Below are 27065 nucleotides of genomic sequence, written 5' to 3'. Positions count from 1 at the left end.
CAGCAGCAGCAGCAGAATTTGAAATGGGAGACGCCAGAGCTGAAGGATAGGAGTTAAGAGATTAGGAAATATGATAGTCTGGTGCTGCCCACCTTTCATAAAAGCAGCCCTGTTATCCCTGTATTTTCATCCCCTTATACGCAACATAGTCTGAATTGAGGCATTTATATTCATGCACCTATTCAGGCACATATTTCTTTAATGAGCGGTGGATTCATCAAATGTACATGCTAGCCAAGTAGCTTTGTATTGCTGACCTAAGCAATTCAAAAGAATCCCTTTCTCAGCCCAATCTTTAATAGTCTTACTCCAGACTAGCAACCCAATCCTAAACAGGTTCACTCAGAAGTAAGTCCCCTTACGTTCAATGGGACTTGCTCCCAGGAAATTGTGCATAGGATTGTAGCCTAACTCCCACTGTATTTATGTGGCCTGAGTTCTGATAGTACTGTATCAGCGTAATCCTATGCATGTACACTAAGAAGGAAGTCTTATTGAATTCAATGGGATTTACACCCAGGTAAGTGTGTTTAGGACAGCAGCCAAAGTATGTTTATTGAATCACAGAATCCTAGAGTTGGGTATTTGCATCCATTTGTGTTGCATTTGCACTTGCTCTAAAAGCCTCATGATGTCCCAGTAGGTCAAGGGAGCTGCCAGTTGAAAAAGTTTGGGAACCTCTGCCCTATCCCAAAGGGGCTTACAGACTAAAGGGAAACACAAAGAAAATACCAGCAACAGCAACTGGGACAAAGAGCCACCACTTTCAAAGGTGCCTCTTGGCCCACTTGCAGTGTTGCTATTTAGTTAGCAACAATGTCAACAGGAGCAGAAATGCTGAATCATGGTGAGTGTGGCAACTGCTAGCAGAGGCCTAATCACATGAGAGTTACATTTGGGAATGAACAGAAATACTGCAGTTCAGGCTTCTGCAACAATGAATTATTGTGTGACTAACCACAGTCAAGGCTGTTGCAGAGCAAACTGTCCAGGAGGTCATTGTTTGGATCACCTTGAGATATTTTTCCAGCAGAGCTTCTTTCATAATTTTTTTTAAAACAAACCTAAGATATGATGTCTAGTATTTTAGAGTGGATGTTCACTGTATATGGACCTGAGACAAACTGTTGCAACCGAGACACCTAATTGGCTCAAGCAGGTTAATTTCTTGCCCTTCCTTCCAACAATCTACTGGGTGTGCCCCCTACTTCCTTTGCTCCTACTTCCTACTCCTACTTCCTTTGCTCCTGAATCTCATATTCAGATTCCATCAGGCTATTTTTTCAGAGGGGAGAGGTTTGCCTTGTATTCAAATTCACAAATGTATCTACTTCTGCATACCTAGAAAGCCCCTTGCACATGTAGGAACCATTAATGTATTTCACTTGCAATCGTGTTCATCAGGTGGGGCCTCTTTATCCACAGGTTCGGCACCCATGGATTTGGAAGGCCTCACCTGACCTCCCGGAGATGTCTTCTGGTCACATCTGGGAGGCATTCTGAGGCCAGGGGAGGCCTCAGCCTGGACACTTTTTCAATTCACAGTTGCTCCTAGTAGCATCTGTGGCCGGGGGAGATTTTGCTCAGCTTCAGCTGGTGCACTGACTGCAGTTGTACCTGAGTCAGTCTGATCAGGCCATGGTTGTCCATGCCTTAGTGACATCAAGATTAGATTACCATTAACATGCTGCACGTAAGCCTGCTACTGAAGATGGTTTGGAAACTGCAGTTGGTGCAGAATGCAGTGGCTCATGTGAACTGGAGCTGTGTGGCCTGATTCTGTTGGACCTTTAAAATATTCTAAGGCAGTGGTTCTCAAATGTTTTAGCAGTGGGACCCACTTTTTAAAATGGTACTCTATCAAGACCTACCTACCTTCGTGAGCCAAAAAAAAGTTTTATTTTACCAACCACTCAAGCTTCCATTTTTATTAAAACTATGGGGCGGCTGCCTTCTGGAGCATTTGTTGAGCTCCACATTCATTGATCAGGGCATTTATGATAGCCCAACATTCCCCTTCACCTGTCCTGTGATAAGAGCTGAGACACGGTCACCTATTTGCGACCGTGTGTGGCTCAGTTTTACTTTCTGTAGGGATGAATGCATTTTCCTTGTGAGTTTTTGTGACCCCCCCCAATTGAATCATGTGCCGGGGGGGGAGGGAGCGGAGAGGGAGGGAAGTGAGACAAAAGCTCTCACAACACAAGCTCTCACTTCACCTCCAACCTTTTGGTGGTGAATCAAGTAGCCCTATTGCGGGGCTACTTCCCTTGCCCAAGAGAAGGGGACGAAAGTGCCCTTCTCCTGAGGTGCCACCTGCTGCTGCTGTTGGTGTGCAGGATGTGGCGGAAGCTATTTTCTGTGCCGCCGCAGCCGTGTGCCACAGGGACTCAGGATCGGGCTGTTACTGCCATGACAGGTTATATGCCACATTTTTGAACTGTGCTCTATCCCTCCCTTCCATGCTGTTTATAATAAATTCTGTATTTTTATTTTTGCTGTTAGCTGCCCTGATTTTTTTAGAAAGGTGGGATATAGATTTTTAAATAAATAGCAATGTCTATACCACCCTCATATTTAAATATTTCCAAGTGATTTTTTAAAGTGTGTTCCATTTTTCCAATGGAGCTTTCAACACCGTGGCATGTTATTTCTCTCTTGCCCAGAAAATATTCACCTTTTGTTCTTTTTCTTTAACATGATTTTATAATATTGCACTTTTTTATTTTCCTTGACAAATTCAAGTTTCCCATGCCAGTACACTTCTCTTGGAGTTTCATGTACGCATGCTTAGAAGTAGGTACAGGTGATTTCACAAAGCAATTAAAGAACATTTGTTAAATGATTGCTAAAATAAAAACAATCACATACATTCATGTTTGCTGTAAAATCTGAAATAGCTTTAATTCATTATAGAAAACTATTCCATGCATATAAAAGGAGCCAATGGATTTACACCTTCAAATTAATCAAATAATGTTCATATAACTAAAGAGAGCTGTTCATGCTCTAGAAACTGTAAACCTAGCTAAAGGCTGCTCACAAGATGAGCAGCAAACCAGAAGATGCTGCTAAACAAGGCTCTTAACAGGTAAACGTTTGCAAAATTTGCACATGTATTTCATTACTATCTGTGGTCTTCTCCTTCCTGTACAACACTGTTTAAACTCTTACAACAGAAACCCATTTCCACATTTGGGTTAGGTTGAAAGAACAATTGTTAGGTTGAAAGAACAAGGTTCTAAAGGTCATAACAAAATAGTTAAGCGACATTCAAAGAACACAGGAGGCTGAATACAAAATTAAATCCTTGTTACTTCAACTCCTTACAGGTTCGCCTTCTTAATGAGTATTTTATACAAGTTATGTTTTTACGATATTGATTTTGTTTTTAATATGAAGAAAAACCCATGAAAGTGCAACATGTAGAGATCTTTACTAATTTTCCATACACTATACCCACACCTTGATTGGTTTTTGTTGTTTTTTATCATGGGACTACCCCCTTATTTCCTAGATTGCTATACTGAGTGATATAGAATTTTCAGTGTGTACATCGAAGTGTTACTGTACAGTTACCATTTCTGTACCCTTTTTTCACTAACAAACTGGCCATGAGGCCCATTGGCACCAGGGGGCAGAAGGGCTAAATAAACTGGAGTCTCGGCTCCCTCATCTGGAGATTTGGTGGCATTGGGACCTGCCATGTCGGTCCTGACCCACCCAGGACAACAGGCATTCAGGAGAATACCATCTGCCTTCCTGGTTTCATTCAGTTGTCTTGCCTGAATTCTGGACAAAACTGTGACTCCTATTTTAGACACTCCATAAGCAGTATTTGGCCACCCCTCCTTCTCGCGCACTCCTTTCTTGGTGTCTTCAACAAATTTTTCCATGAGTTTCACCAGCTCGTCTTCAGTGATGGTGTCACTGCGAAACTTCTGCTGCAGGTCTTGGCTGCATCTGGACAATGCTGAGGCACCACACATGCTGGATACGTTCACCACTCTGGCTATTAAAAAGAATTTTTTTTATAGAAATAGAAGCTATTTAGGTTGTTCCTTATACTATAAGTGACATACCTCCATTTCCTGTCAAGTTTGGAGCAGGTTTTCCTTCGAGGGTGAGCCTCATGAATTTTACTTCCTCATGTAGAATGATACATGGCGTACCTTTGGAAACACTCTAGAGGGCTTTACTAAATGATTACATGTGTTGCAAAATCAGTGCTGGGATTAGAATCTTATTCTGTTCTCTAATTGTGGCATACAGTATTTTATATCTAGTTTATTAAACTTCTTTGTAAGAGAGTAAGGGCGCAATCCTAACCAACTTTCCAGCACTGACATAGCTGTGACAATGTGGCATGCACTGCATCCCGCAGTGGGGAGGCTGTCAAGGAGGCCTCCTCAAGTTAAGGGCATGTTTGTTACCTTACCTTGGGACTGCATTGCGGCTAGGCCAGTGCTGGAAAGTTGGTTAGGACTGCGCCCTTAATGAGTGAAATTATCGTGAATTGCTGCACAAGGCTACCCATTTCAGTGCAGACATTTGGACTAGATGACCTTCAAGTCTGTTTTAACTGTGAGATATTAGTATGACTACATCTTTGAGCTAATCTCTTTTGCAGAATGTACATTCATTACAGTACTGACCAGTGCCAATACTAACATATCTAACTTTAAAATATTGAATATCCAATCCAAGTTAAAATAGTAATGACCAAATAATCCCTCTCGTATAGCCTCATTCTAGGAATGTTTACCTGGAAATGTCCCAGTGAATTTTATAGGGGACACCTCCAAGAGAGTATGCGTAGGTTTTGTTTCCCTGAGGAACTATATTTTCTTGCTGTACTTTCTATTCTATGCCTATGGAATTTTCACATTTTGAGGTCTGCTAAAACTCTGGACAGAGCAGTTTGATTGCAAAAGGATCAGTGGACAAAAACATACTGTTTGTTCTAGCAGAACAACTAGGGGCTTAATCCTAACTAACTTTCTAGTGCCAATGCAGCCCTGAAAGGAACTAATGTTCCTTTATCTTGAGAGGCCTCTGTGACTGTTCCCTCATCATAAAATGCCACACACATCCTACTGGCATGACTGAAAATCCATCCTACTGGATTGGTGCTGGGAAGTTGGATGGGATTGGGCCCTAGGTAGAACCTACAAGAGATCAGCTATAGCAGCATAATGTATACAAGTGGGACTTCAATATCCACTGAATTGACTCACCACTGAAACAGAAGTCCATCTTTCAGTGCCTTGTAACAAGGAAAAAAACCACCAAAATCTAATCACGCTATTAAATAATTATGATTTCATTCCACTATATTCCATTATTCATTCCATCTAGTGGCTGAATGCAGTATAGCATCCATGCCAATGCTTTCTGGGGTGACAATGGAGGAGCAAGAAACCTGGAAATGGGTCTTTAAAGCTATTTTTCCATTGATTTGATATCCAGTGATTTTTTTTATCCACTGAGGATTCTGGAATAAACTGAGGGTTCCCAGTGGATAACAGGGCATGACCTGTATCTGTATTCATGCCAGAAATATTAATATAATTGAATACAGTTGTACGTATTCTTCATCAATTTTCTGATTAGATATAATTAGTAAGTAACAGCCCAATCCTATGCATGTCTACTCAGAAGTAAGTCTCATTAGTGTGAATGGGGCTTACTCCCAGGAAAGTGTGGATAAGATTGGGCTGTTAATTGTTATTTCTTAACATATGCACAATAATTGATTATTTAGTCTAGGGGTGTCCAAAGCCTGGCCCGCAGGCCACTTGCGGCCCACTGCGGGTCCCCATCCGGCCCCCAGGGGATCCCCCCATCTCCAGTGAGCACTCGGCCCTCACCCCAGCCCATGCTGGCCCACTGCACACTTTGCTTTTCCTCACCACTGAGCTCAGTGGCAGCGAAGGAAAGACAAGCCCAGCATGTGCGCAGGGCCTTTTATAGTGGGAAGGTAACATGAGACTTGCAGGTCTTGAGTTACTTCCCACTATAAAAGACCCTGCGTGCTTGCAGGCTGGTCTCTTTCTGCCTTGCCCATGGGTTGGGGCTAGGCTCCGATAGGCTGGGCTTGGCTCCCCTCCCCTCCCCTCCTGCAACCTGAGCCAGGGGAGTGCAGGAAAGAAAGAAGAGAGAGAGAGAGAGAGAGAGAGAGAGAGAGAGAGAGAGAGAGAGAGATCAGATCAGCCTAGCCTGCAGCACATGTCTCGAGGGAGGGAGGGCTGGTTGGCTGGCTGGCCAGGAAGGCAGGCAAGCAAGCAGCAGCAGCAACACATGCTGCCCTAGCTAGTGAGGAAGGGCGGTTAGGTGGGCAGGCAGGGAGGCATACAGGAGCAGGAAGGCAGCCAAGCAGGCAAGTGGGTGGCCAGGCAGGAGCACATACTGCCCAAGCAAATGAGGGAGGAGGAAGCAAATGAGGGAAGGAGGAAGGGCGAGGGGGCAGGCGAGCAGGCGGGTGTATGTGTGTGAAAGTGTGGAAGATCCCCCCCTCCATTTGTGTGTGTGAATGGGATCATAAACTGGCATGAAGATCTCCCCCCCCATTAGTGTGAATGGAATCATAAACTAGATTGAATTCATTCATTCATTTTCCGTCTCTAATATATTCATTTATGTAAATTTATTCAAATTTGAAATGTAAATTAATTCTTTTTTCCCCCCAGCCCCCGACACAGTGTCAGAGAGATGTTGTGGCCCTCCTGCCAAAAACTTTGAGCTCCCCTGATTTAGCCTATAAGTGAATTGTATTAACACAATTTTTGGAAGGCAGAATAAAAGTTCAACAAATACCTCTTGAAGGTCCATAACCAGTAAGAAAGATTTCTGAATGATTAACTAGCTACAGTGAATACAAAATATTTTGTAAATTGGCCTAGTAATATGAACTGAGGGTTAGTGTGGGTTAATTACTGCTTTTCTTTACACATTTTTGCAACCCATGTGTAATACTTTAATTTTCCAGATGGATCCACTGCAGAAATGCAGATTGTTCACACACCACTGCTTGCTATCCATGTATCATTATATAAAGCACATATAGAAAATATAGGACTCCTATGTGATCAAAGAGCTAAGTTTGATAGCTGAAGCTTCTACTACAACTGTGCTGGGAAAAGCAGCATATGCTAGAATTCTCTAGTCAAACATTCAAAATTCATTTTATGTATTTACACCATTTGTTTCATACTGGATTTGGCAATTCTAGAGTACCTCCTTCAAATTCTCTCAAATGTTGCTTTGCTGACTGCAAAATAGAAGCAGATAGGAATAGGGCCCAATCCTATCTTTGCGTGCCAGTTCACCACCAGCACGCACTGTTGCAAATGTGCCATAAGGGGCATTTGCAGGCCCTAGTGCCTGTGCTCTGCTAGTGCTGAGCTGGACCACCGAGCAGCGGAGAGGTAGGTGGGGTTATGGGGGGAGGTGGGGAGAAAGCGTTCTGGTGTTCCACTGAAATCAGTGGGTCTTACTCTCCCCAAAATGTGATTAGGATCAGACATTTAAATATGCTAAGAATACAGTCTAAGCAACCCACCAGTTTGTGTAAAGGGTCCCCTGTCCCTTTAAAGGGGAAAAGGCAAGGACAGTGACAGGATCCCAATGCAGTATTCACTGTGGTGCACTTACCATTAGGCTGCAACAATGGTAGCAATTCTGTACAAATATCTCTGGTTGCAAAAAAGTTTGTTCTCAGTGTGACTTCTGCTTGGATGTCAAATGGAGTAGTATCTTTAACTTTTTTTTTCAGATGGAGAGAGCAAACACACAGAAATAAGGAGTGAATCTACAAATCCAAAATTCTTTTTTAAAAAAAGATCCTTGTTTCTTCAATACTGAAAGACATTTTGATATTACTTATGATGTACACAGTATTTATAAGAAAAGAAAGACAATATAACAGGCAAGATATAGTAACTCATAAACATTAAAAAAAGAACTGGAAAGATGACCACACAATAATGCCTAAACAGGTATCTAGGCAGCATTATCTTTACTTTTTATTCACATTTCCTTTAAATCCCTAATGTGTTAGAATCTAACGGAAAACATAACACATTAGGGATTTAAAAGAAATGTGAATAAAAGTTTAGATAGTAAGCCTGAGGTAGGAACCATATTGTTTCAAATTTCTGCACAGTGCCTCAAAAAAGGGTGGGCTTTATAAATATGCTATCAGTGTTTTATAAATATGATGACCAATCTCCAGGCATGCCAATAAGATCAATTCTGTTAAAATTCCCATCGTCCCTGTTAGTAAAATGGTTTAGTGAGATTTTACATCAATTTGAGAAAATGAAATATGTAATAGTTTTCTAATGTGCCCAAACCTGACAGATCTCAAGATACTGTGTATTTCAAGAAAGTGAACTGAAAGCATTTCATTGCTTTGGAAATTTTCTCCTACCTATTTGCTAAATCTGCATTTATAGTCCTGGTAACTGAGCTATAAAAATGAACACAACATTCAGTATGTAACACTAGCATTTTCCAGGGGGTTTCTTCACAGAGCATGTTACCTTTGAAAGCAATCCCTGCGTTGTTGACCAGCACGTTCAGTCCTCCATACTTCTCCTTCAGGAAACTGCGGAGGGTGCGGATGCTCTGAAGATCATTGATGTCCAGCTGGTGAAAAAGTGGCTTCAGCCCTTCCCGCTGCAGCTTTGCCACTGCCTCCTTGCCACGTTCGATGTCCCGGGATGTCAGGTATACATCACCGGGGAACTGTTTGCATAGAGCCCGCACAATGGCAAATCCAATGCCTTTGTTGGATCCGGTCACCACAGCTACTGGAGTGCTGGACATTGTTCCTATCAAGTGGGTTCCAAAGCAACAATAATATTATTCAATGATTTACTATTATTCAACGATTTAAAATGATTTATTATTCAATGATTTACTTGTTTAGTAGAAGGCTGTATAGTCTCACTTGAGACTTCCATTTAGAAGTCCAAATATTGCTCCTGCATATTTCTTTGCCTCCTGCTTCAATGCATCAAGACGCAAAAGGAAGAATTTTCAGAGGTATTTTGTACCTGAAAAGTAGCAGGGCACAGGCACTGCTTTGGGCATTCCGCAGGTTGCAAGTCATGCAATGCAGTCAACTGCCATTCATTTCTATGACATGTTGGAGTGGGTAGCAGTCAAAGTACAATTAAAGCCTGGCATGGAGCAAAGTTTATGGGTCAGAGTATGCAGAGTACCACACAAACAACACTACATCACTTTAAAGGAGTGGTTTTCAAACTGTTTCAACTGGTGGCTCCCTTGATCTACTGGGCCATTAGCAGCAGCTCCCCATTAGGCCTACAATCCTATACACTGTATAGGGTGCAGGGTTTTTGAGAGGATTCTGTGGCTCCCCTGGCTGGTTTCCACGGCTTCCTGGGGAGCCACAGCTCACATTTTGGGAAACACTGCCCTGCGCTTTAGGTATTGGTGGTACTGTAGCCTTTCATCTGGGCAGCTGAAATGTGCGAAATGAAATGTGAAATGAAATTTACTCTTGAATAGAGCTTACGGATAAGTGTACATAGAGTGGCAATGCAAGACAAATAAAAGCAAAAATTCTAAATGTATCAGGAAAGTGAGAGGGATGAATGAAGTCAATCCACAGTATATCTAACATTTCACTGAACCTTGGTGTGCCACTGTGCCTAAGAAAACAAAATTTAAGATGACACTATGCAGTGGTTGAATCTATCAATAACGGTGTCCAATTTTATCAGCAACCACATACAACCATATGCCCATCCAGCGTATTACAGGTCCAAAAAGCACATGCAACAGACGTACACTGACAAATGCAAAAAGGGCGTAGTTCACATTCTATAAAAGCAAAGATGCAATGAAGAATTGGTTGCTTTTGTTTATAAAACGAGCATTCTCTAGGTCGGGGTTGGACTCGCCCCCTGCGGCCGATACCGCCTAGGCCTTGAAAAAATGGGGTGGGGTCATCAAGCCTAGTAGCCGAGCCTTTTCTTCCCCAGGCTGGCTCAGCCAAGACTCAGCTCTCCATGGGTCACGTGAAGGGGCTGCAAGGTAGCCTTGAGGTGGCAGTAAATGAGATGACTGTTCCTTATCACTTCTACCAGCGGCCCTGCTCCAGTGAGGAGTTAGCTCTGCAGGGTCCAGGTGCGGCACTACAGGGAGCACACTTTCCCCTCCAGGCTGGAGGAAAGGAGTGCACTTTCAGGGGAGTCATGAGTGACTCAGACACAGCCCTTCTGCAAGGGGGTGTATGGTGGCCTCTGGAGACCTCTCAGATCCCTGGCTACTGATGAGGGTTGGGTGGTCTCCTGGGAAGGGGAGAGGCTGACAGGGCACACCCAGGTTGACCAGATGTCATAACCTCAAAAGAAGCCAAGGTACCTCAAAATGTAGGACATCAAAGAAAAATGTAGGGCATGACAAAACAAAAGCTAAAAATACTCAGATATGGATTTCATGTGGTTAATTGAAATACTATATTATGATTAAGTTTAAAACTATATTACATATAGTTTATTAATTACAAGAAGGCTATGTGCTGCCTGCAGGGGCCCACTCACAGGGAAAGGAAGACATTAAAGTTCCAGGGATGTGTGGTCAGTGGGGAGGCAGGTGAGGCAGAGCCTCCCTACTGGAGTCCTTTAAAAAGCACCACCACCGTGGGAGGCTTGGGAGGCACCCAAGCACCCACGCTGCCTCACCTACCTCCCCACCCACACCATGTCCCTGTTAAGTTCTTTCCCAGGACATGAGGCTAAAAAAGAGGACATGTCCTGGAAAAAGAGGGCATCTGGTCACCCTGGGCACACCAGGTGGGACCCACACCTCCCAAGAAGCATCTCTGATTGCCCAAAGGGGCGGAGGAGGGGGAGCACTGTGCAGATCAGCCCCTCCCTGAAGCCAGTGCAAGGTTCCCCCCCAACTCCCCCTGTTTTTAGGGATCCCCAGCTAAAACAGGTAGTAGGGGGACGGAGTGAGGCAAATTGGGCATCGTCCCCTTCTGGAGGGCAAGTCCTCCCAGTTCTTGAGCAAGGCACGCTGGAAAGAGCAGAGCTCTGCACGTCAGAAGGGGAAAACTTACGTGGAACTGGTGCTGGGGAGGGAATTTTTTCGGAGCGAGCCTCCGAGGACGCTGCTTTGCTCCCGCTGCAGTGCCTGCGATGCACGTGGAACGTCCACAGCAGGCGAGAGGGAGAGAGAGAGGCGGGTTTTCCTCGCCCACCCAATGAGAAAGCGGGTCGCTTCCCAGCCCTGCGCTCTTCCGACTGCAGACTGGATGAGGAGGCTGGAGCAGCACTCAGCAGCCGCCGCCTCTTCCTCTTCCTCGCAGCCTGAGGAGGAGCCACGCGGGGCTGGGCTGGGCTTGATGCTGGTTGTGTGGACACGGGTGCAAGAAGAGCCACCTGAGAGCACCATGGACATTGAGGCATGCTTGCTCTGAAGGATGTCCCCTGAGACTTACTGAAGGGTAAGCGCATAATGCATTGATTTTCAACTTTAACAGACAAGGCACTAAAAGTGTCAGGGCAGCACACCATCAGTTTTTTGACAACTGACAAGGCACACTGTGCTGCAGGTGGGGGGCTCACATCCCCCAGTGGCCCTACTAATAAATGATCCTGCCCCCTCAAACTTCCAGGGCACACTGGTGTGCTGTGGCACAGTGGTTGAAAGTGACTGGCATAATGTCTGCACTTGCTATGGCCCGCTTCTGAGTAAGCGTATGTAGCGGGGGACGGCGATGACAATGCGTGGCACCACTTTTATGGCACTCACTACCAGGACATCTAAAATCTGCCCTTTCAATAGAAAGTTTCCGGCGAGGCCGAAAAACATTTTTATTTTACATTAGCTTTTGAAGGGTGGAAGTTAGTGGTAGACAGGGAGGCCTGGCGTGCTGTGGTCCATGGGGTCACGAAGAGTCGGACATGACTGAACAACAATAAAGGGTGGAATATTCCTGGCTGTCTTTTATGTAACTTGTTTTGTTTTTTTTAAATTGTGTATTCACTTGTTTTTAGTTAGTTAGTTGTGCCTAGTTAGTTGCTTGGTTTTAGTTAGTCGTGCTTTGTTTTTTTACCTGTCATCACCTATGGAATTTAAAAATTATTATGCTTTGTTGTGCTGGTTTTAAATGAACTAGATTTTAACTTTTTAATAATTGTATTCTATGTTTTATGTATTAAGGTTCACATCCTATCAGCTTTCCAGCCCTGGTGTAGTTGTGCCAATGGGGTGTGTGTTGTATCCTGTGATGGGAGGGTAGTTATGGAGACTTCTAGGGGTCTCCATAGGGGCCACATTGCAGCTGCACTGGTTCTGGAAAGTTGGTTAGGATTGGGCCCTTATGTTTTGTAACCCGCCTTGTGCTTTTGGTAAGGTGGGGTATAAATGTTTTAAATAAATAAAATAAAGGGGGTAATTTGTACCTAGGCCCAGGGTTAAAAAGGGGACCCAGAAGCCAAAGGAGGGCGCCTAGAAATTTCCTGGGATCTTATATTTTCCTGTCTCACCAGGATTCGCTGCCCACATGGGATGCTGAATGTGCAGCTACTGCTGCCACTGAAAGCCATATGTGCTGGGCCAAGGAATGCATCCATGACACTCCTCAACACAGTGTCAAATCTGGGAGGAAAATGGCCTGCCATAGTACCTCTTTGGCATGTAGATCAGCTTGCCATGAAGGAGCATATAGGAGCTCAGGGACACAGCTGTGGGGCTACGTTTTGGTGCAAACAGGACACTTTCCATTCTAGTGTGAGCCTAAATATGATGATGTTAATTTTCTGCAATGATTTTCTATATTTAAAAGATTTTAGAGAGACTCAGGACTGTGTTTGGTTTTCCATATTACTGTATCTAGTTGCCAATGCCGCATGGGCAGGTATCCTGGGCTGCGCATTGGGAAGCCAGTAGATATGGACTCCAAACACTTTTCTGGCTGCCACCACCCTTGCCCGCCCTGTTTTGGCCCCTCCCCACCTTTGTTCTGCCCACCCTTGTCACCACCCTCCCCTGCTTTGTTTCATCCCCCTTCCCTCCCCCTTTGGGAAGAGACCAAAAGAAATTTTGTGCCCCCTGATAAAATTCCTCTCAGAGGCCCTGATGCATAGGTAGGATTGGGGTATGACATTGAAACATTTTGTCTGTGCTGCAGCTGAAAGAATGACTGTAGTATTGTTTCTCCAGCAAAATTTTCATTCACAGGTTGCATACATAATCCACAGTCATTGGATAAAGATGATGAAGAAGAAGAAAGGACGGACATGCCGAAAGAGGAGAAGAAAGCAATCTAGCAGTTTCTCATTATGTTGTGGTAATGTTTGTATGTTTAAAAAAAATTATTCAAGACTGTAAAAATAATTATTAATAAAGATACACACACACACACACACAATTAAGTTACAGTACTTACAGTGTTTACTTAGAAGTAAGTCCCATTAAATTCAGTGGGATTTCTCCAAGGGTAATATAAACTTAACACACTTTCCTGGAAGCAGGCCCCTCTGAATTCATGCATAGGATTGCACTGTCAGAGCCCAATCTTAACAAATGGTTGTCCAGTGTATTATTGTTTAAGAAGTAACATTCCAACATCTTCATTGTCACAAACCAGGTTATTATGATGTTGTTTTCACTGCTGCTAAATAAATGTTGTACCAGTTGAATAGATATGTAGGAGCAGTATGTTAAGTAATCCAGCATTTGTACAGCAGTTAATATACAGCATTTGTACCATGGTTAAAAACCAATGGCCAACACAGAAGAAGTAATAATTATCTTTTAAAAGGACAGACCCCAATCTGCATACATTTTCCTTTTAAATCAGTACTGAATGCTTGAAATAAAAGTGTATAGGACTGCTACAGTGTTGATGCTGATGGGATGGAGGAATTCATAGCTCGACTTAATCCATATTCCAGAGCAACACTGATCTGAGTGCAGTCTTAGGTGCAAAGTAGTCAATCTGGATTTCTTACATCCAAGATATTCTATTTCTTTGGTTAAGTCAAAATGCCCATATTGCATCAATTTCCATTGTCACTGGTTTGTAGTGTGTGTGCATTTAGTAACCATGTCATAAAATATCCTTTTGTAAATCAACTTCAGTGTAACGTATACAGTCACTTCATAATTATGTAAACCATAATAATTTTTTTTGTTTAGTAAATCTGAGTCACAAACATGAATACATACTCCTTAAGAAGTGGCTGAAAGAAAGAGGCTTTGAAGATAGTAAATTAAGGCCTGCACAGTTTTCAGGTAATGTCTTAATAATTTGCAATGAGTTTTCACTGTGACAAGTGACATTCGGCTTCTGTGTGATGAAATTTTTGTACCTCACTGACTATACAGCAACATTCTGTAGATCAGGGAATTCACATGAAGCTATGATCAGTGGGGATTCAGACAGTCGTCCATTCCCCTTTTGCTACATGATTTCTTAGTGGTGAATCTAGGAAAGCTGGTGGGAATCCAGGAAAACTGAGTAGCTAAAGAAGCTGATGATGGACTGTGTCAGTGCCTCATTTAGGAAAGGCTACCACATTATTTCATTAAAAGATGCGTTTTCTCCCTCTGGGAACTCAAAGTGTCTTTCAGCAGGGAATTAAAACAATCAGTACTAATTATGTGCAATTAAAAATAAAGAACAGCAGCAGAAAACTCTTTGACCAAAGCAAAGAGAATCAGAACAAAGGAAACAGCAGCTAAATCAAGAGAGGCCAAGAAATGCTTGCTGAAAGAGCCATGTCTGTAGTCTCTAGAGAAAAACTGGCAGGAAGAAGATTATGCGCACTTGAAGTGGTAGGGAGTGCCAGACCATAACCAAGAAGGCCCTCTCATGCATCATTGTGAGGCTTGCTTGAGATGGCTGCAGGACACAAAAGAGAACCTTCCTCCTAGATCTTAACAAGTTGCAAGATTCATATGGAAGAAGGTGGTCCTTCATGTATCCTGGTTCCATGTTGTAAAGGCTTTAAATGTAATAGTTAACATCTTGTATTGCTTTTAGAAATAAACTGATACCTCTGTTGTCCCAGGTGCACTGCTTGAGACATGATTTGGTCCCAGTCAAAGACTCATGCACTTTGTGCCAGTTAAAGCTTTTGAAGGGACTTCAAAGGCAGCTCCACACAGAATGTGTTGCAATAATCTAATCATGAGATGACTAAGACATGAGCCACCATTAATAGGTTCATCTGAGGCAGAAATGGGTGCGGTTGGTGCACCAACCAAAGCTGGGCAAAAGCTCATCAGGCTATCGGGACATCTGTTTGCAAAGCCAGGTTTAGGAATACTCTGAACTGCAAGCCTGCTCTTTCAAGGGGAAGGCAACCTCTTCAAGAACAGTCTGAACCTCTTATACAGCACAATGCAAGTTTGATTGAACGTTTTCCCATTGTATGTCTTTTCTAGAAACAGGAAGAGGACTGATGACTACAACAACTATTAAGGTTTGTATTCCTGTGAAGGAGCTTATGTAGACATTGTGGGCTTTTAAAAAATTACCTTAAAGGTAACATTTATCCAACCAGAAACTCGGACTGCCCAAAGTTTCTGGAAGGTGACCTCACCAGCTGATACAATGCCAAGCAATCACTGTTACCCTCTGTTACTGGGGAGATTCACAGCTGCATCTTGTCAGGTTAATGAGAGACCTTTGTACCAGCATTGCTTATCATGGTTCCATGGTTGTCTGCTGCAAGGAAGACTGATAAGGTTGCATACTATTTCATAACAAGCCACTTTCCCATAGCTGCTTCAAAATGGCTTCTGGCCTACAAGATGGAGACAGACCTAGCTTGTGATTTTATCCTGTTCTTCACAGTTATGTATTGGTATGAGAAGTGTAAGTATGTATATTTTAAAAAAATCATATCCTCGTTTCAGCAAGGATCCAGAGCGCCTTATAGTAGATTAAAAAATAAATACAATAAAAACTAAGAATAGCAACAGCAAAAGAACTAATTTAGCCCACTATACCATTCAATCTATCACTCGTTTCTTCTTTAGGCAAGGCAATTGTCATATTCCATCCGCTCTTAAAGTTTATAATGTCAAAGTATTACTGCAGCTCCTATATGGCTCTCCTGTATGATTAAGCTCGATTAATCATTTGTTTGAGCGTCCTCAGGCTAAGTTTTTTAGGAGTATACTGGGTCTCCCTAGATGTGCACCTTATGCAGCCACTTGTTTAGAACTGGGGCAATCATGCTGGAGACTAGGGCGTGGCAGCTAATCTTTAAGTACTGGCTGGGTGTCCTTTTCGGACTAGCCAGGATAGTCTGCTATACCTCATGATTTCTAAACATGATACCCCTGTGTGGCTCACTAGAGTCTGGAAGAAAGTAGAATCTGTGGGCCTTCTTTTGGACCATCTGGTCCTGTCTTTGGAAATAGATCTCCTTTCAAAAGTTAAACAGAGGCTTGCGGACATTGAATTTCAAAACCTTCTTAGCCAGGCCACACTAACTTGTTCCCCCTTAAATTTCCACATTCCATTAGCTTACAACCAGATGGCTCCTTATCTGACACTTTTGATTAATCCTAAGGAACATCATGTAATTAAACAAGCTAGATTTAATGTTGTTGCTTCAGCAGTAACCTCAGGAAGGTACCATAAGTTCCCTCTTCTTGATTGGCTCTGCCCTTGTTCCCTGCTCCAGGTCGAAACCCTCTCCCATATATTTTTCTCTTGTCCAATCCATTCAGCCATGCGCTCTATTCATCTGGAATCTAATCTAGCGAAGAATGGGGCTCCCAGAGCTGATGAAACTTGTATACTTATTAAATGACGGCCCAGTAGATGTGTTGCAGGGCACTGCTCATTTCCTTGTGTCACTTGTAGAAAAGTATGGAAAGAGATTGGTGTAACGTTTATTTGTATGGTCTCTTTGCCTTTTAACCTTAAAATTTGTGTGACCTTTATTTTATTTTAGTTTTACTTCATTTTTGATTCTTTGTTTCTTTTTATTTTACATCTTGTTTTACTTTGATGATTCATTTGTTGGAACACAAATTAATGCCAATAAAGTTCTCTAAATCTAAACAACAAAAGAAAGCTAAAACACTATAACTGAGAGTAAGCGCTCCTAACTAAATAAAAATAAAACTATATAAAAATCTATGAAGGCCTTATTCATAGGTCTCTTTCAGGGAGAAGGGCGGGATACAAATAAAGTTTATTATTATTAAAGTTTATTATTAAAAAGCCAAACCTTCAGCTGGCAGTGGGAAATAAACAGGGAAGGTGCCGATTGCAATTCCAGGGAGTTCCATAGTACAGGGGTGATCTCTGAGACTTCCCTCTCATGACTTGATGCTCACTGGATTTCTGACAGTAATGAACCTCATGAGGGAACCTCTCCAAAAGTTCTTACTGGGTGGGAAGATTCACATGGGGGAAAGGGGTCCTTCAGGTACTCTGATCACAACACATTTAGGGTTTTAAACCTATAACTAGCCTTTTGAATTGTGCCCAGAAGCAAACTGGCAACTATTTCAGATGGAATAGTAAAGACATAGCATGATCGTAAAGCTTTGTCCTTGTCAAAACCTTTGCTGCTACATTCTGTATCAACTGAACAACAGTCTTCAAAGGCATCCCACATATCACACTTAACGACAGTCTAACCAAAAGGTGCCTCTGGTAACTATTCTGATTTTTTTTATCTCATAGACAGGAGAACTGATTATTTCATTACCTGAAAAATGCTTGCTCACCACGGATACTGTACTTAACAGCTACCTCGGGGAATACATTGTAAAGTAAGTTGATAGCTTCCTGTCCGAAAAATTTCTTTATTGTTTATGAAGATTTCCGATCTCTCATTTAAACGGCTGTTGGGATATCCACAGAGTGTACTTATTTGAATTCTTCCTACTGTTTTCATTAGAACTGTACTGAATCTAGAGATGTTGGTGCCAGGTGGATCTCTTACTTAGCTGGTGGAAATTATTTGATGGTACTTGTGGTGATCTCATGAGGTTGCTGTGGCTCACTGTGTGGTGGCTGGGGTGGGAGAAGGAAGCTGTTCTCCAGATTTTCCCACACATTCTTGGGTACCTCTTGGGCAGCTAGGTTGTCCAGAAGAGGGGTAGAAGTTCCCACCTGGAAGAGAAAAGGCAAAAAAGGAGTACCCTTCCCTGTCTTCCTTTTTGTTGGGGGGTAGCCCAGTTGCAGCCTGAAAGCCATTTGCTAAAGGACTTGGCCTGACCTGGCCAGCCCAACTCCTTAGCATCTCCATTTGCTCTTTGTAGCAATAACCCTGAGCAGCATTACAGGAAGGGAGAGGTAATAGTTTTTAGCTCTGGTCAGAAAGAAGAAGGAAATAAAATTGTAAAAATAACAAGGGTTTATTAAGAGAGGCAAAATAAAATGAAGTGTGCTAAGGTCAAATAAGCAAAAGCGGGCACTTGAGATTAGAGACAGATGAAAATAATCAAACCTAACACAATTATCTAGACATAAGTCTTGCCTAAAAATTACTTGTGTCACTGCAGCAGGACTTATGCTTGTAGCAAAATTCTGTCAGGATGGGGACACCCAAATTTGCAAGATCTTGGAGGAAAGGAGTTACACAGATGCCCCACAATGCTACAGCTTTCTTTCTCCCTAATGGCCCTTAATTAGCGTGACCTCTCTTAAGAGTTCAACCTGACTTCACCCCTTGCAGAGTGCTGTTCTGCCTAGTGAAGTCTGCAATTGGTCCACTTTCACTTTTGAAGCAGACAGTTGCTCAGGGCTTCCCGCACCTCTGGGTGGCTGCAGGAGGCTCTGGTAAGTGTACCTAAGCCCCTGCAGCCTCGTGATCCTAGGGATCATGACACTGCCTTCCCCCACCCCCGCTGCCTCCCCCCCCTGCCCCTGCAAGAACTTACTGCCGCTTTCAAACTCCCTGGGAGTTTGAAAACCGCAGCTGTATGTGTTGATTTGGAAGGTAGTTTCCACTGAATTCTGTGGGCTCACATCCTTGTGATTGTGCATAGAACTGCACTCTTAGTCTGTAGTCCTGTGCATAATTTCTTGGAGGTAAGTCCCACTGAACTCATGAAGGGGTAGGGGGATTAACTTTTGAGTAAACACGCTTAGAATTGGTCTGTTAAGTGCAAATTGTGCTTGAATACCATTGATTCCAGGCTGGATTTTATGCATACTTTACTTCTGGAATGACCAACCAAGATAATGATCATAAACATGGTGCCTCATGTGAGTAGTTCTTTGCAGAAAATGGAGAGGCATACACCTGTTTAAACAGCCATGCATCTGTTTTAAAATCTGCATTTTGAATGAAAGTGTTTGTGTGATTGCTCTATGCATACAGGGTTGTTGTAAGCATTGCATCAGGGTAATATGTATATTATAGAGTCAGAGCCTTATAGAGTCATTATATATTATATTATAGAGCCTTGTGGACTCAGAGAACACTAGACAAATGTCACATTTATGAGTATTATGTTTATGGTGGTTCTGCTTTCTTTTGCCTTTTTAATAGATGGAAGCCCTCCATTTCTCCTTTGATAGCACTGTGCACATTTTTAATAGTGGAAAAGTATGCTCATAAGAAGTCTTTGTGGAAGCCTTACCTGGATCTTCTGCCTGACATATATACCTGTCCTGTTTGTTTGGAGCAAGATGTAGTGAACCTTTTCCCTGAGCCTTTAAGAAGAAAGGCTCATGAGCAAAGAAGACTGGTCAGGGAACTGTACCGCTCATCCAAGCATTTTTTCTTTGCTTTGCAGCCTCTGTTCCCTAAAAAGGTGGATTCTGTTTTTAACTACGAGGCTTTCCGATGGGCTTGGTGCACCATTAATACAAGGACAGTATATATGAAGCACTCGCAGAAGGAATGTTTTTCTAGAGAGCCAGATACATATGCCTTAGCCCCATACTTGGATCTGCTAAATCACAATCCAGATGTTCAGGTGAGATAATTAAAGCCAGGCTTTAGATATATGTGGGTGCAAAATGGGATGCCATGAGATGAACACATCATAACTCCAGACTTGTCAGGTATATGTGTCTAAGAAATGGCACTGGGCCAATTTGAGTCACTGGTCTCCTGTCCAGATGATGGATAGGGGCATGCCATCAGCATGCTCATCTTGTCCCCTCCCTTCATGCCTGAGCACTGCCACATAGGCTGCAATCCTAACCACACTTTCCTGAGAGTAAGCCCCATTGAACAAAAGAGGACTTCTGAGTAGACCTGGTTAGGATTGTGCCCTTAATCTCATAGTGGGGGGACTATTTGTTCCAATCAACCCTCCATGTATGTTTCAAATGCTGCTTTTTCACTTGCTCCATAATAATAAAAAAGGACAACCAAACAGCAGAAGTGCACAATATTTTGTTAGGGCCTACTGAAAGTTGAAAATAAACTTGGGGCGCAATCCTAACCAACTTTCCAGCACTGGCATAGCTGTGCTGGTGGGGCGTGTGCTTCATCCTGCAGTTGGGGGGCAGTCATGGAGGCCTCCTCAAGGTAAGGTTATATTTGTTCCCTTACCTCAGTGCAGGAAATTTGGTTAGGATTATGTTGGTTAGGATTGCGCCCTTAGAGATCTAGATTTTGAGTTTCATATCTCCCACCCAGCTCCCTCCCCCAGCACACCTCCTCCCTGCCCTTCGCCCACCTCCCCCCTGCCCTGGAACGCCCCCTCCTCGCCCCCACCTCTCTCTCTGCTGCTTGGCAGTCTGAGTGACTGCTGAGCAGCGGAGCTTCAGCACTCCACTGGAGCTAGCTGAGTGCCGTCCAGCGCTGGGCTAGCATCGGTGGAACACCAGTGCTAGGGCCTGCAAAGGTGTCTTATGGCATGTTTGCGACAGTGCATGCCAGTGGTGAGCCGGCACACACTGTATAGGATTGGGCCCTCAGTCTGGAACAATGAATGAAATCAATGGGATTGTCTAAATGGTCTAAGGACTATATTCAGAAGAAAATACGTTCCTCCCCCTCTTTCAGTTCTGGCACAGGCTATGTCATGTGTGAGCAAACAAACTTTTAAAAATTTCTCTGGCACAAGAGTGAAATGAGAGATACTCCCCCAGGCACCAGGACTGGTGATTATGCCCTTAGCATATCACACCCCTAAAGGTCCAAAGATAGCTTAAATGTTTTAGGCATGGTGTATTTCTTTTCATTTACTTTCTTTGAGCTAAAATTGTCCTGTTCTCCATCTCCCTCTAAGGTGAAAGCTGCATTTAATGAAAAAACGAGGTGCTATGAAATTAAAACAATTCCATGCTGTACAAAATACAGAGAAGTATTTATTTGTTATGGCCCTCATGATAACCAGCGCCTGCTTCTAGAGTATGGTTTTGTTGCCATCAATAACCCACACAGCAGTGTGCATGTTGGGAAAGGTAAAGCTGTGGTTTGATCTTGATGTTGATGGTTAATGCAATTTTAGGGATGCAGTTTGATCATATTATCTCAGGATTCCGTGGTGCGGGAGCTATAGTAGTGCCACTCATTCTTGTGTTGGGCTTCTTATGTTACCCTGATAGTGTGAATAGATACGATACAGCTATGGTATCATTTCTATCAGTTTTAGACTGTCAGTTCTTTAAATATAAAATGTTAGTGTTCGAGGAGGGCTTGTGAATAGAGCTTGTGCTTGCCCTGGTTTGGGGGAGCTCATAAAAATGCTTTATTCATCAAGAGTGTTCAGATATTTCGGATAAAAATATGAAAAATATTTCATGTGCAAGTCTCTTGCCACCAAGCAGTACTATGCGCACATGATATCAGCCCTCCTACATGTCACAGCACAATCCAGGCTGCAGTTGTGGCCTAATCAGGAAGCAGCAAATAACCTAGGTGCAGAGCAAATGACTCAAGCAAGTGATAGCTCATACACTAGAAATGCTTTTGATACCTATTTTTTATGTTTATGTGATATAGCAATTATTCACTTTCAGCATCTGTTTTTCTTATAGATACTCTGCTTAAATATCTCATTCCTAAAGACAAGCAGAAACTTTCCATTTTACATGAGCACAAACTTTTGGAGTAAGTACACACTTGCTTAAATGAGTATTTGGTTTTAATACCACCAGCTCCACCAGAGGGATTCTGATATTATGTTGTATAACTTTCAAATCACTATTAGAGATTTTAATATATATATTTTTTCTTATTCTAAAATGGTTGACATCAAATGTGGAGGGTTCCTATCACCTCTCAATCTCAAGAACAGCACATTTATTACTTTGCTTTTTTTTAGTTTTGGTCATTCAGCATCTGTAATATCACATTTTCAGGATGTTAGCACTTTAAAGCAAAATCTTTGTGAATCAAAATCTTTCAGATAGTTTCTTGGCCAGAAAAATTGTAGGAGCACGTGTTATGGTTTATTGTTTACATCTTAATATTGGAGATAGGAACACTTTTGAGTAGGAACAAGTGGAGGGGCAGAGGGAACCTGCTTTCCTTTCCTTCATATATGGCGGCTCTTCTTTTCCTCCCTCAGTGATTGGGTTCAGTAGGAGTACAGCTGAAGCAGCTACAATGGAATAAGAATTTCAAAAGTCATAAGACATTAGTAGAGCCTGCCGGACAAGACTGAGGGCGCAATCCTAACCCCTTATGCTTTCCAGCACTAACATAAGGGCAATGCAGCTCTGAGGTAAGGGAACAAACATTCTCTTGCTTTGAGGAGGCCTCTGTGAGTGACACCCAACTACAGGATGTAGCACATGTCCCATTGGCACCACTATGCCAGTGCTGCCACTGACATAAGGGGTTAGGATTGTGCCCTGAGAGCCCAGTCCTATCCCCCCCACCAAAAAGGTGCATGCTGCATCCAGCAGTAGGATGGATCAGGATGCTTGGGAGGGGAAAGAAAATTATTTCCCCTTCCCCCTCCATAAGCCTCCTGCTCACCAGTGGATTTCCTCAGACTTGCACCAGCTAAAGAGTTGCGCAAGTCCAAGGAGAGGGGTGGGGAGTTTCCAAACAGATAGGATCCTATATGTACCACTGCTTCTGGGAACATCTTATCCTTCTGCCTTCCTGCCCCATTCCTTCCCCACTCAGTTTTATCTCCCTGCCCCTCACCGCTGCCTTACCTGATCCAGTGGGTGCTGCGGGGTCTGGCAGCAGAGTTGCAGTGCTGCTGCTTCTTGAAGGAAGCATGCAAAATGGCCACCAATTGAGTGCTGTATATCGGTGACCATTTTACAACAGCGGAAGTAACTCCCACTGTGGTAATGGGCTCTGCACAGCAGCCTAATCCTCAGTAGGCTTGGGGTGTATCTAGTCCGGTTTCCCATGCCCAACAGTGACCACTCAGATCACTGGAAAACCTATAGGCAAGGCATGAATTTGTCATAGCGATTTAAATACTGCTATTGTGTATTTACAATTTATTGTGTACATGACGTTGGCTTGGTCATGTTGTGAGAATGGATGATGACCGGATCCCAAAGGATCTCCTCTATGGAGAACTTGTGCAAGGAAAGCGCCCTACAGGTAGACCACAGCTGCGATACAAGGACATCTGCAAGAGGGATCTGAAGGCCTTAGGAGTGGACCTCAACAGGTGAGAAACCCTGGCCTCTGAGTGGCCCGCTTGGAGGCAGGCTGTGCAGCATGGCCTTTCCCAGTTTGAAGAGACACTTGGCCAACAGACTGAGGCAAAGAAGGAAGGACCATAGCCAGGGAAACAGACCAGGGACAGACTGCACTTGCTCCCAGTGTGGAAGGGATTGTCACTCCCGAATTGGCCTTTTCAGCCACACTAGACGCTGTTCCAGAACCACCATTCAGAGTGCGATACCATAGTCTTTCGAGACTGAAGGTTGCCAACAATAATTGTGTATTAAATACATGGATTAGTAGAAGCCTATTATATGGATAAGCAGTAGTGACAATTTCCTTGTTTGCTTGTGGTACATGAAATGAAGAATTTGAGACTCTTTTTATGATTTGCTATTTTTCATCTCTAGTAATCTGACATTTGGCTGGGATGGGCCATCTTGGAGTCTTCTCACAGCTCTCAAACTTTTGTGCCTTGAAGCAGAGCAATTGTAAGTTCCACACATTTGCTGAAAATGACAGACCCTTCAGTGCCATTGTTTAGCTTTGCTCGTGGCTTTGTGTCTGGTTTAGAAGTGAGATACATAAAAATGTGTTCAATTTTTGGTTGCAGTACTTCCTGGAAGAAAGTGTTACTTGGTGAAATAATTTCAGAGGGGAATGAAAAGAAAAGTTTGGAACTTGCAACGCAAATATGTATGTCATTGATGGAGGAGACCCAACAAGCCTTTCAGAAGGTATTTGTTTGATTCTCTCTGCTCCCTTCCAGAGTCCAAGGGCTGAGGGTGGGCCTCATTATGGTGAAAAACACAAAAATAATAATAATAATATAATAATAATATACAGTATTTATTTACCGCCTTTCTTGGTCTTTATTCAAGACTTTATTCAAGGCGGTTTACACAGGCAGGCTTATTAAATCCACGCAGGGATTTTTACAAATTGAAAGAAGGTTCTCTCTTTCAAGAACCACCACATTCAAGATGTTACACTCCGATTTGGTTTAACATTCTGGCCTCCATCCTCCCACGCTCCGAGCAGATGGAACAGCTCAGCTGCAGCTTGCCAGCTGCTTCAAGGTCGCACGGTGCCGGTGGCCTCGAACTGGCGACCTTGTGGATGTTAATCTTCAGGCAAATGGAGGCTCTACCCTCTAGACCAGACCTCCTGCCCAGTCTGGTCAATATAAAAATAAATAAATAAAAATAAAAGCAGTCAGTCTTGTATTAAGGACATTAGCAGTGCAATCTTGTGCATGTGCAATCCTATGTATGTATGCATGGGCTATTTGAGAGGGTGCTAATGAGATTAGAGACTGGAATGCTAGAACAAGCAATGGCCCAGTCTAATTTTTTTCTAGAAGTATAAAAGTAGGCAAAGTTCTTATTTTAGGCAATGTTTGGCTTAATGGGCATTGGAAGTTTGTTCCCCTTTTACAGGACCTGGAATGCAATTTGGATTCATTCAATAATGAATGGATTCAATAATTTATTCAGGTTGCAGAATTTGACATTTCTCAGTGCAGAATTTATGTTCAGAATTTTCACTTAAAATTATTTTAAGCATTGTATGTACACAGCCGTGGTTTCAATCTGTGCCGGTTTTTATATAACAATTTGTGCCTGCCTTTACAGATATATTTTGAGCTGCATTTTTAAAAAGTAATAATTTGTTTTACTTTTCAGGTTTCTGTCTTTAAACGGGATTATGCGCATCTTCGAAGCCAGCTCACTTTGGTGGAGGCATTACATATGGAAGAGCTAAAAATCTTGCAATTGTCAGCTGAGATTCTTCACTCCACAACAATTTGATCTCTGTGGAATAGAATTGCAACTCAGAATATAATATTTGGTGTGCAGTGGATGTTGCTTAGTGGAAGACACAATTAGTTTGGCTTTATGAACCCCTAGAGCAGTGTTTCTCAGATTGTGGGTAGCAACACAATCTCTGATGGGTTGTGATAAGTTGGTCACCACCATCTTGGAAGATGGCAAATGAACTGGGTGGTGCCATCTTGGAAGCTGGCAAACCTGGGTGCTGCCGTTGTACTCAGTATGGGAGCAGCTTGCACAGGTGCAGGGGAGTGAAGGAGCACCTTTTTTTCTTTGAGTGTTGTGCTAGATTTACCAAGGAGACGTCTCAGAATTTTCAGGTTGGCCTTTGAAGGGGCAGGGCCCCTCTCTTTGACTCTCTTTTACTTTCCAGGCATCCAGGAAGCAGCATGATCCCTTGTGGCTGCCAGGGGTGGCAACAGGGCAGCTGTGCTTACCAGCAGTGGAGTGGCCATGCTTCCAAAGAGCAGTGAGTTTCCTCATTGTTTCTGGGTGTGGTGATGGGTCTCCCTGATGACCTGCCAGGAAATGGTGCTAGTCATCAGGAAGACCCCCCACCCCCATCGGCAATGAAGGAGTGTGCTGTTCCTCATTGGCAGCATGGCTGCTCCACTGGTAAGCAGGGATCCCCCCCCCCGCCACCCTTCCCAACCATGACAATGGACCGTGTCCTTCCTGCTTACCTACTTTGTATAGGTACATAATCCAAGTAAAGAGATGGGAGCAGCATTATTGTAAGGTCAGAGTGAGTGGCACAGGAGCATTTTAGTGATCCTCAGAGGCTTGTGGAAGGGACTGGAAAAATTGGGGTGAGTGAGTGGAGCATTTTGGTTATCTTCTTGTAAATAAATACACAGATAAATTTTATTCCAAATCTTTTATTTTTATTCATGTATCTCTGTGATTGCAGACAGGTGGGATGCTTGGTAGCAATGGTAGCATGGGGGATGGGGAGGAGAACTGGAAAACCTTCTGTGCTGGAATATTCTCTTTTTGAAATTTATGAGTTCCTGGGTAAGAACAGTGATTTCACTTTGTGCTTAATGGTGTCTCTTCTGGCCATGACATCACTTCCAGGTTAATGACATCACTTCCAGTGAGTCCCATACAGATTGTCATCATGAAAAGTGGATCCTGATTTGGGAAAAGATTTGGGAACCACTGCAAGAAGATTTGGGAACCACTGCCCTAGAGATCTGGGTGGAATTGAAGAGACCTTTCAGTTTAACTCTCTGCAATGTGGGGTGATGGGGAGATTTCATGACCAAACCTCCCCAAATAACAAAGCCCCTTCAATATAGGAATACCTCATATGGCCATTCATATTACAGTGCACTGCTTATAGAAAGCAGGCAAGATCAAAGGACACCATGACCAAGAAACCAACGGAGACAAACTAGATAAAGGTACTTAAAGGTAATTTAATGGCTCTCATGGGTGATCCAGACTCTGCCCCGCTTTGTGGGCCCAAAACTTTGATATACAGGCAGGTCCCTGTATCCATGGATTCCATATCAGTGGATTCAGAATCCCCCCCCCCCACTGTATGCCTATTAACATTGTTAAAAATTTACTGGGGTGAAGTTTTCTTGTTTTAGCGGGTTGCGATACGCATTACGCTTATAGCGCTACAGAGCAGGCTCCTGAAAAAACTAGCTGTAACGCTGAACAGGAA

At 43.1% G+C, this 27065-nt stretch overlaps 2 protein-coding genes across 3 annotated transcripts; one reads left to right on the top strand and one right to left on the bottom strand.

The window, feature by feature from the left end:
- Nucleotides 1-2929: 2929 nt before the first annotated feature.
- Nucleotides 2930-11171, bottom strand: LOC136644787 (carbonyl reductase [NADPH] 1-like). The gene is made up of 4 exons (XM_066620931.1): nucleotides 11096-11171; nucleotides 8544-8834; nucleotides 7654-7761; nucleotides 2930-4012 (listed from the first exon to the last, which is right to left on the bottom strand). The coding sequence occupies exons 2-4, from the start codon at nucleotides 8827-8829 to the stop codon at nucleotides 3576-3578; spliced, it is 831 nt and encodes a 276-aa protein (XP_066477028.1). The 5' UTR covers nucleotides 8830-8834; nucleotides 11096-11171; the 3' UTR covers nucleotides 2930-3575.
- A 189-nt stretch (nucleotides 11172-11360) lies between these two features.
- SETD4 (SET domain containing 4) lies at nucleotides 11361-26257 on the top strand. Of its 2 annotated transcripts, none has more exons than XM_066621097.1 (11): nucleotides 11361-11482; nucleotides 13222-13330; nucleotides 14182-14277; nucleotides 15433-15470; nucleotides 17696-17784; nucleotides 19512-19941; nucleotides 21208-21382; nucleotides 21959-22031; nucleotides 23969-24049; nucleotides 24172-24295; nucleotides 25244-26257. In XM_066621097.1, exons 2-11 carry the CDS (start codon nucleotides 13255-13257, stop codon nucleotides 25367-25369), a joined length of 1308 nt encoding a protein of 435 aa, XP_066477194.1. In that variant the 5' UTR covers nucleotides 11361-11482; nucleotides 13222-13254; the 3' UTR covers nucleotides 25370-26257. The 2 variants fall into 2 exon arrangements, with proteins under 2 accessions (XP_066477194.1, XP_066477193.1); XM_066621096.1 differs by having other exon boundaries at nucleotides 13204-13330.
- The last annotated feature ends 808 nt before the right edge of the window (nucleotides 26258-27065 follow it).

Source organism: Tiliqua scincoides, chromosome 3 (assembly GCF_035046505.1).
Source record: "Tiliqua scincoides isolate rTilSci1 chromosome 3, rTilSci1.hap2, whole genome shotgun sequence".
Classification (NCBI taxonomy): domain Eukaryota; kingdom Metazoa; phylum Chordata; class Lepidosauria; order Squamata; family Scincidae; genus Tiliqua; species Tiliqua scincoides.
This window is presented reverse-complemented; position numbering and strand designations above follow the sequence as displayed.

Coding starts and splice junctions, on each gene's coding strand:
- LOC136644787 (XM_066620931.1), bottom strand. CDS start 8,829: ATGTCCAGCACTCCAGTAGCTGTGGTGACCGGATCCAACAAAGGCATT. Junction 7,762..8,543: donor CGCAGGGATTGCTTTCAAAG/GTAACATGCTCT, acceptor TGAAAAAAAAAG/TTAAAGATACTACTCCATTT. Junction 4,013..7,653: donor ACCATTGTTGCAGCCTAATG/GTAAGTGCACCA, acceptor TCTTTTTAATAG/CCAGAGTGGTGAACGTATCC.
- SETD4 (XM_066621097.1), top strand. CDS start 13,255: ATGATGAAGAAGAAGAAAGGACGGACATGCCGAAAGAGGAGAAGAAAG. Junction 17,785..19,511: donor CTCGGGGAATACATTGTAAA/GTAAGTTGATAG, acceptor CCTTTTTAATAG/ATGGAAGCCCTCCATTTCTC. Junction 24,296..25,243: donor CCCAACAAGCCTTTCAGAAG/GTATTTGTTTGA, acceptor TTTACTTTTCAG/GTTTCTGTCTTTAAACGGGA.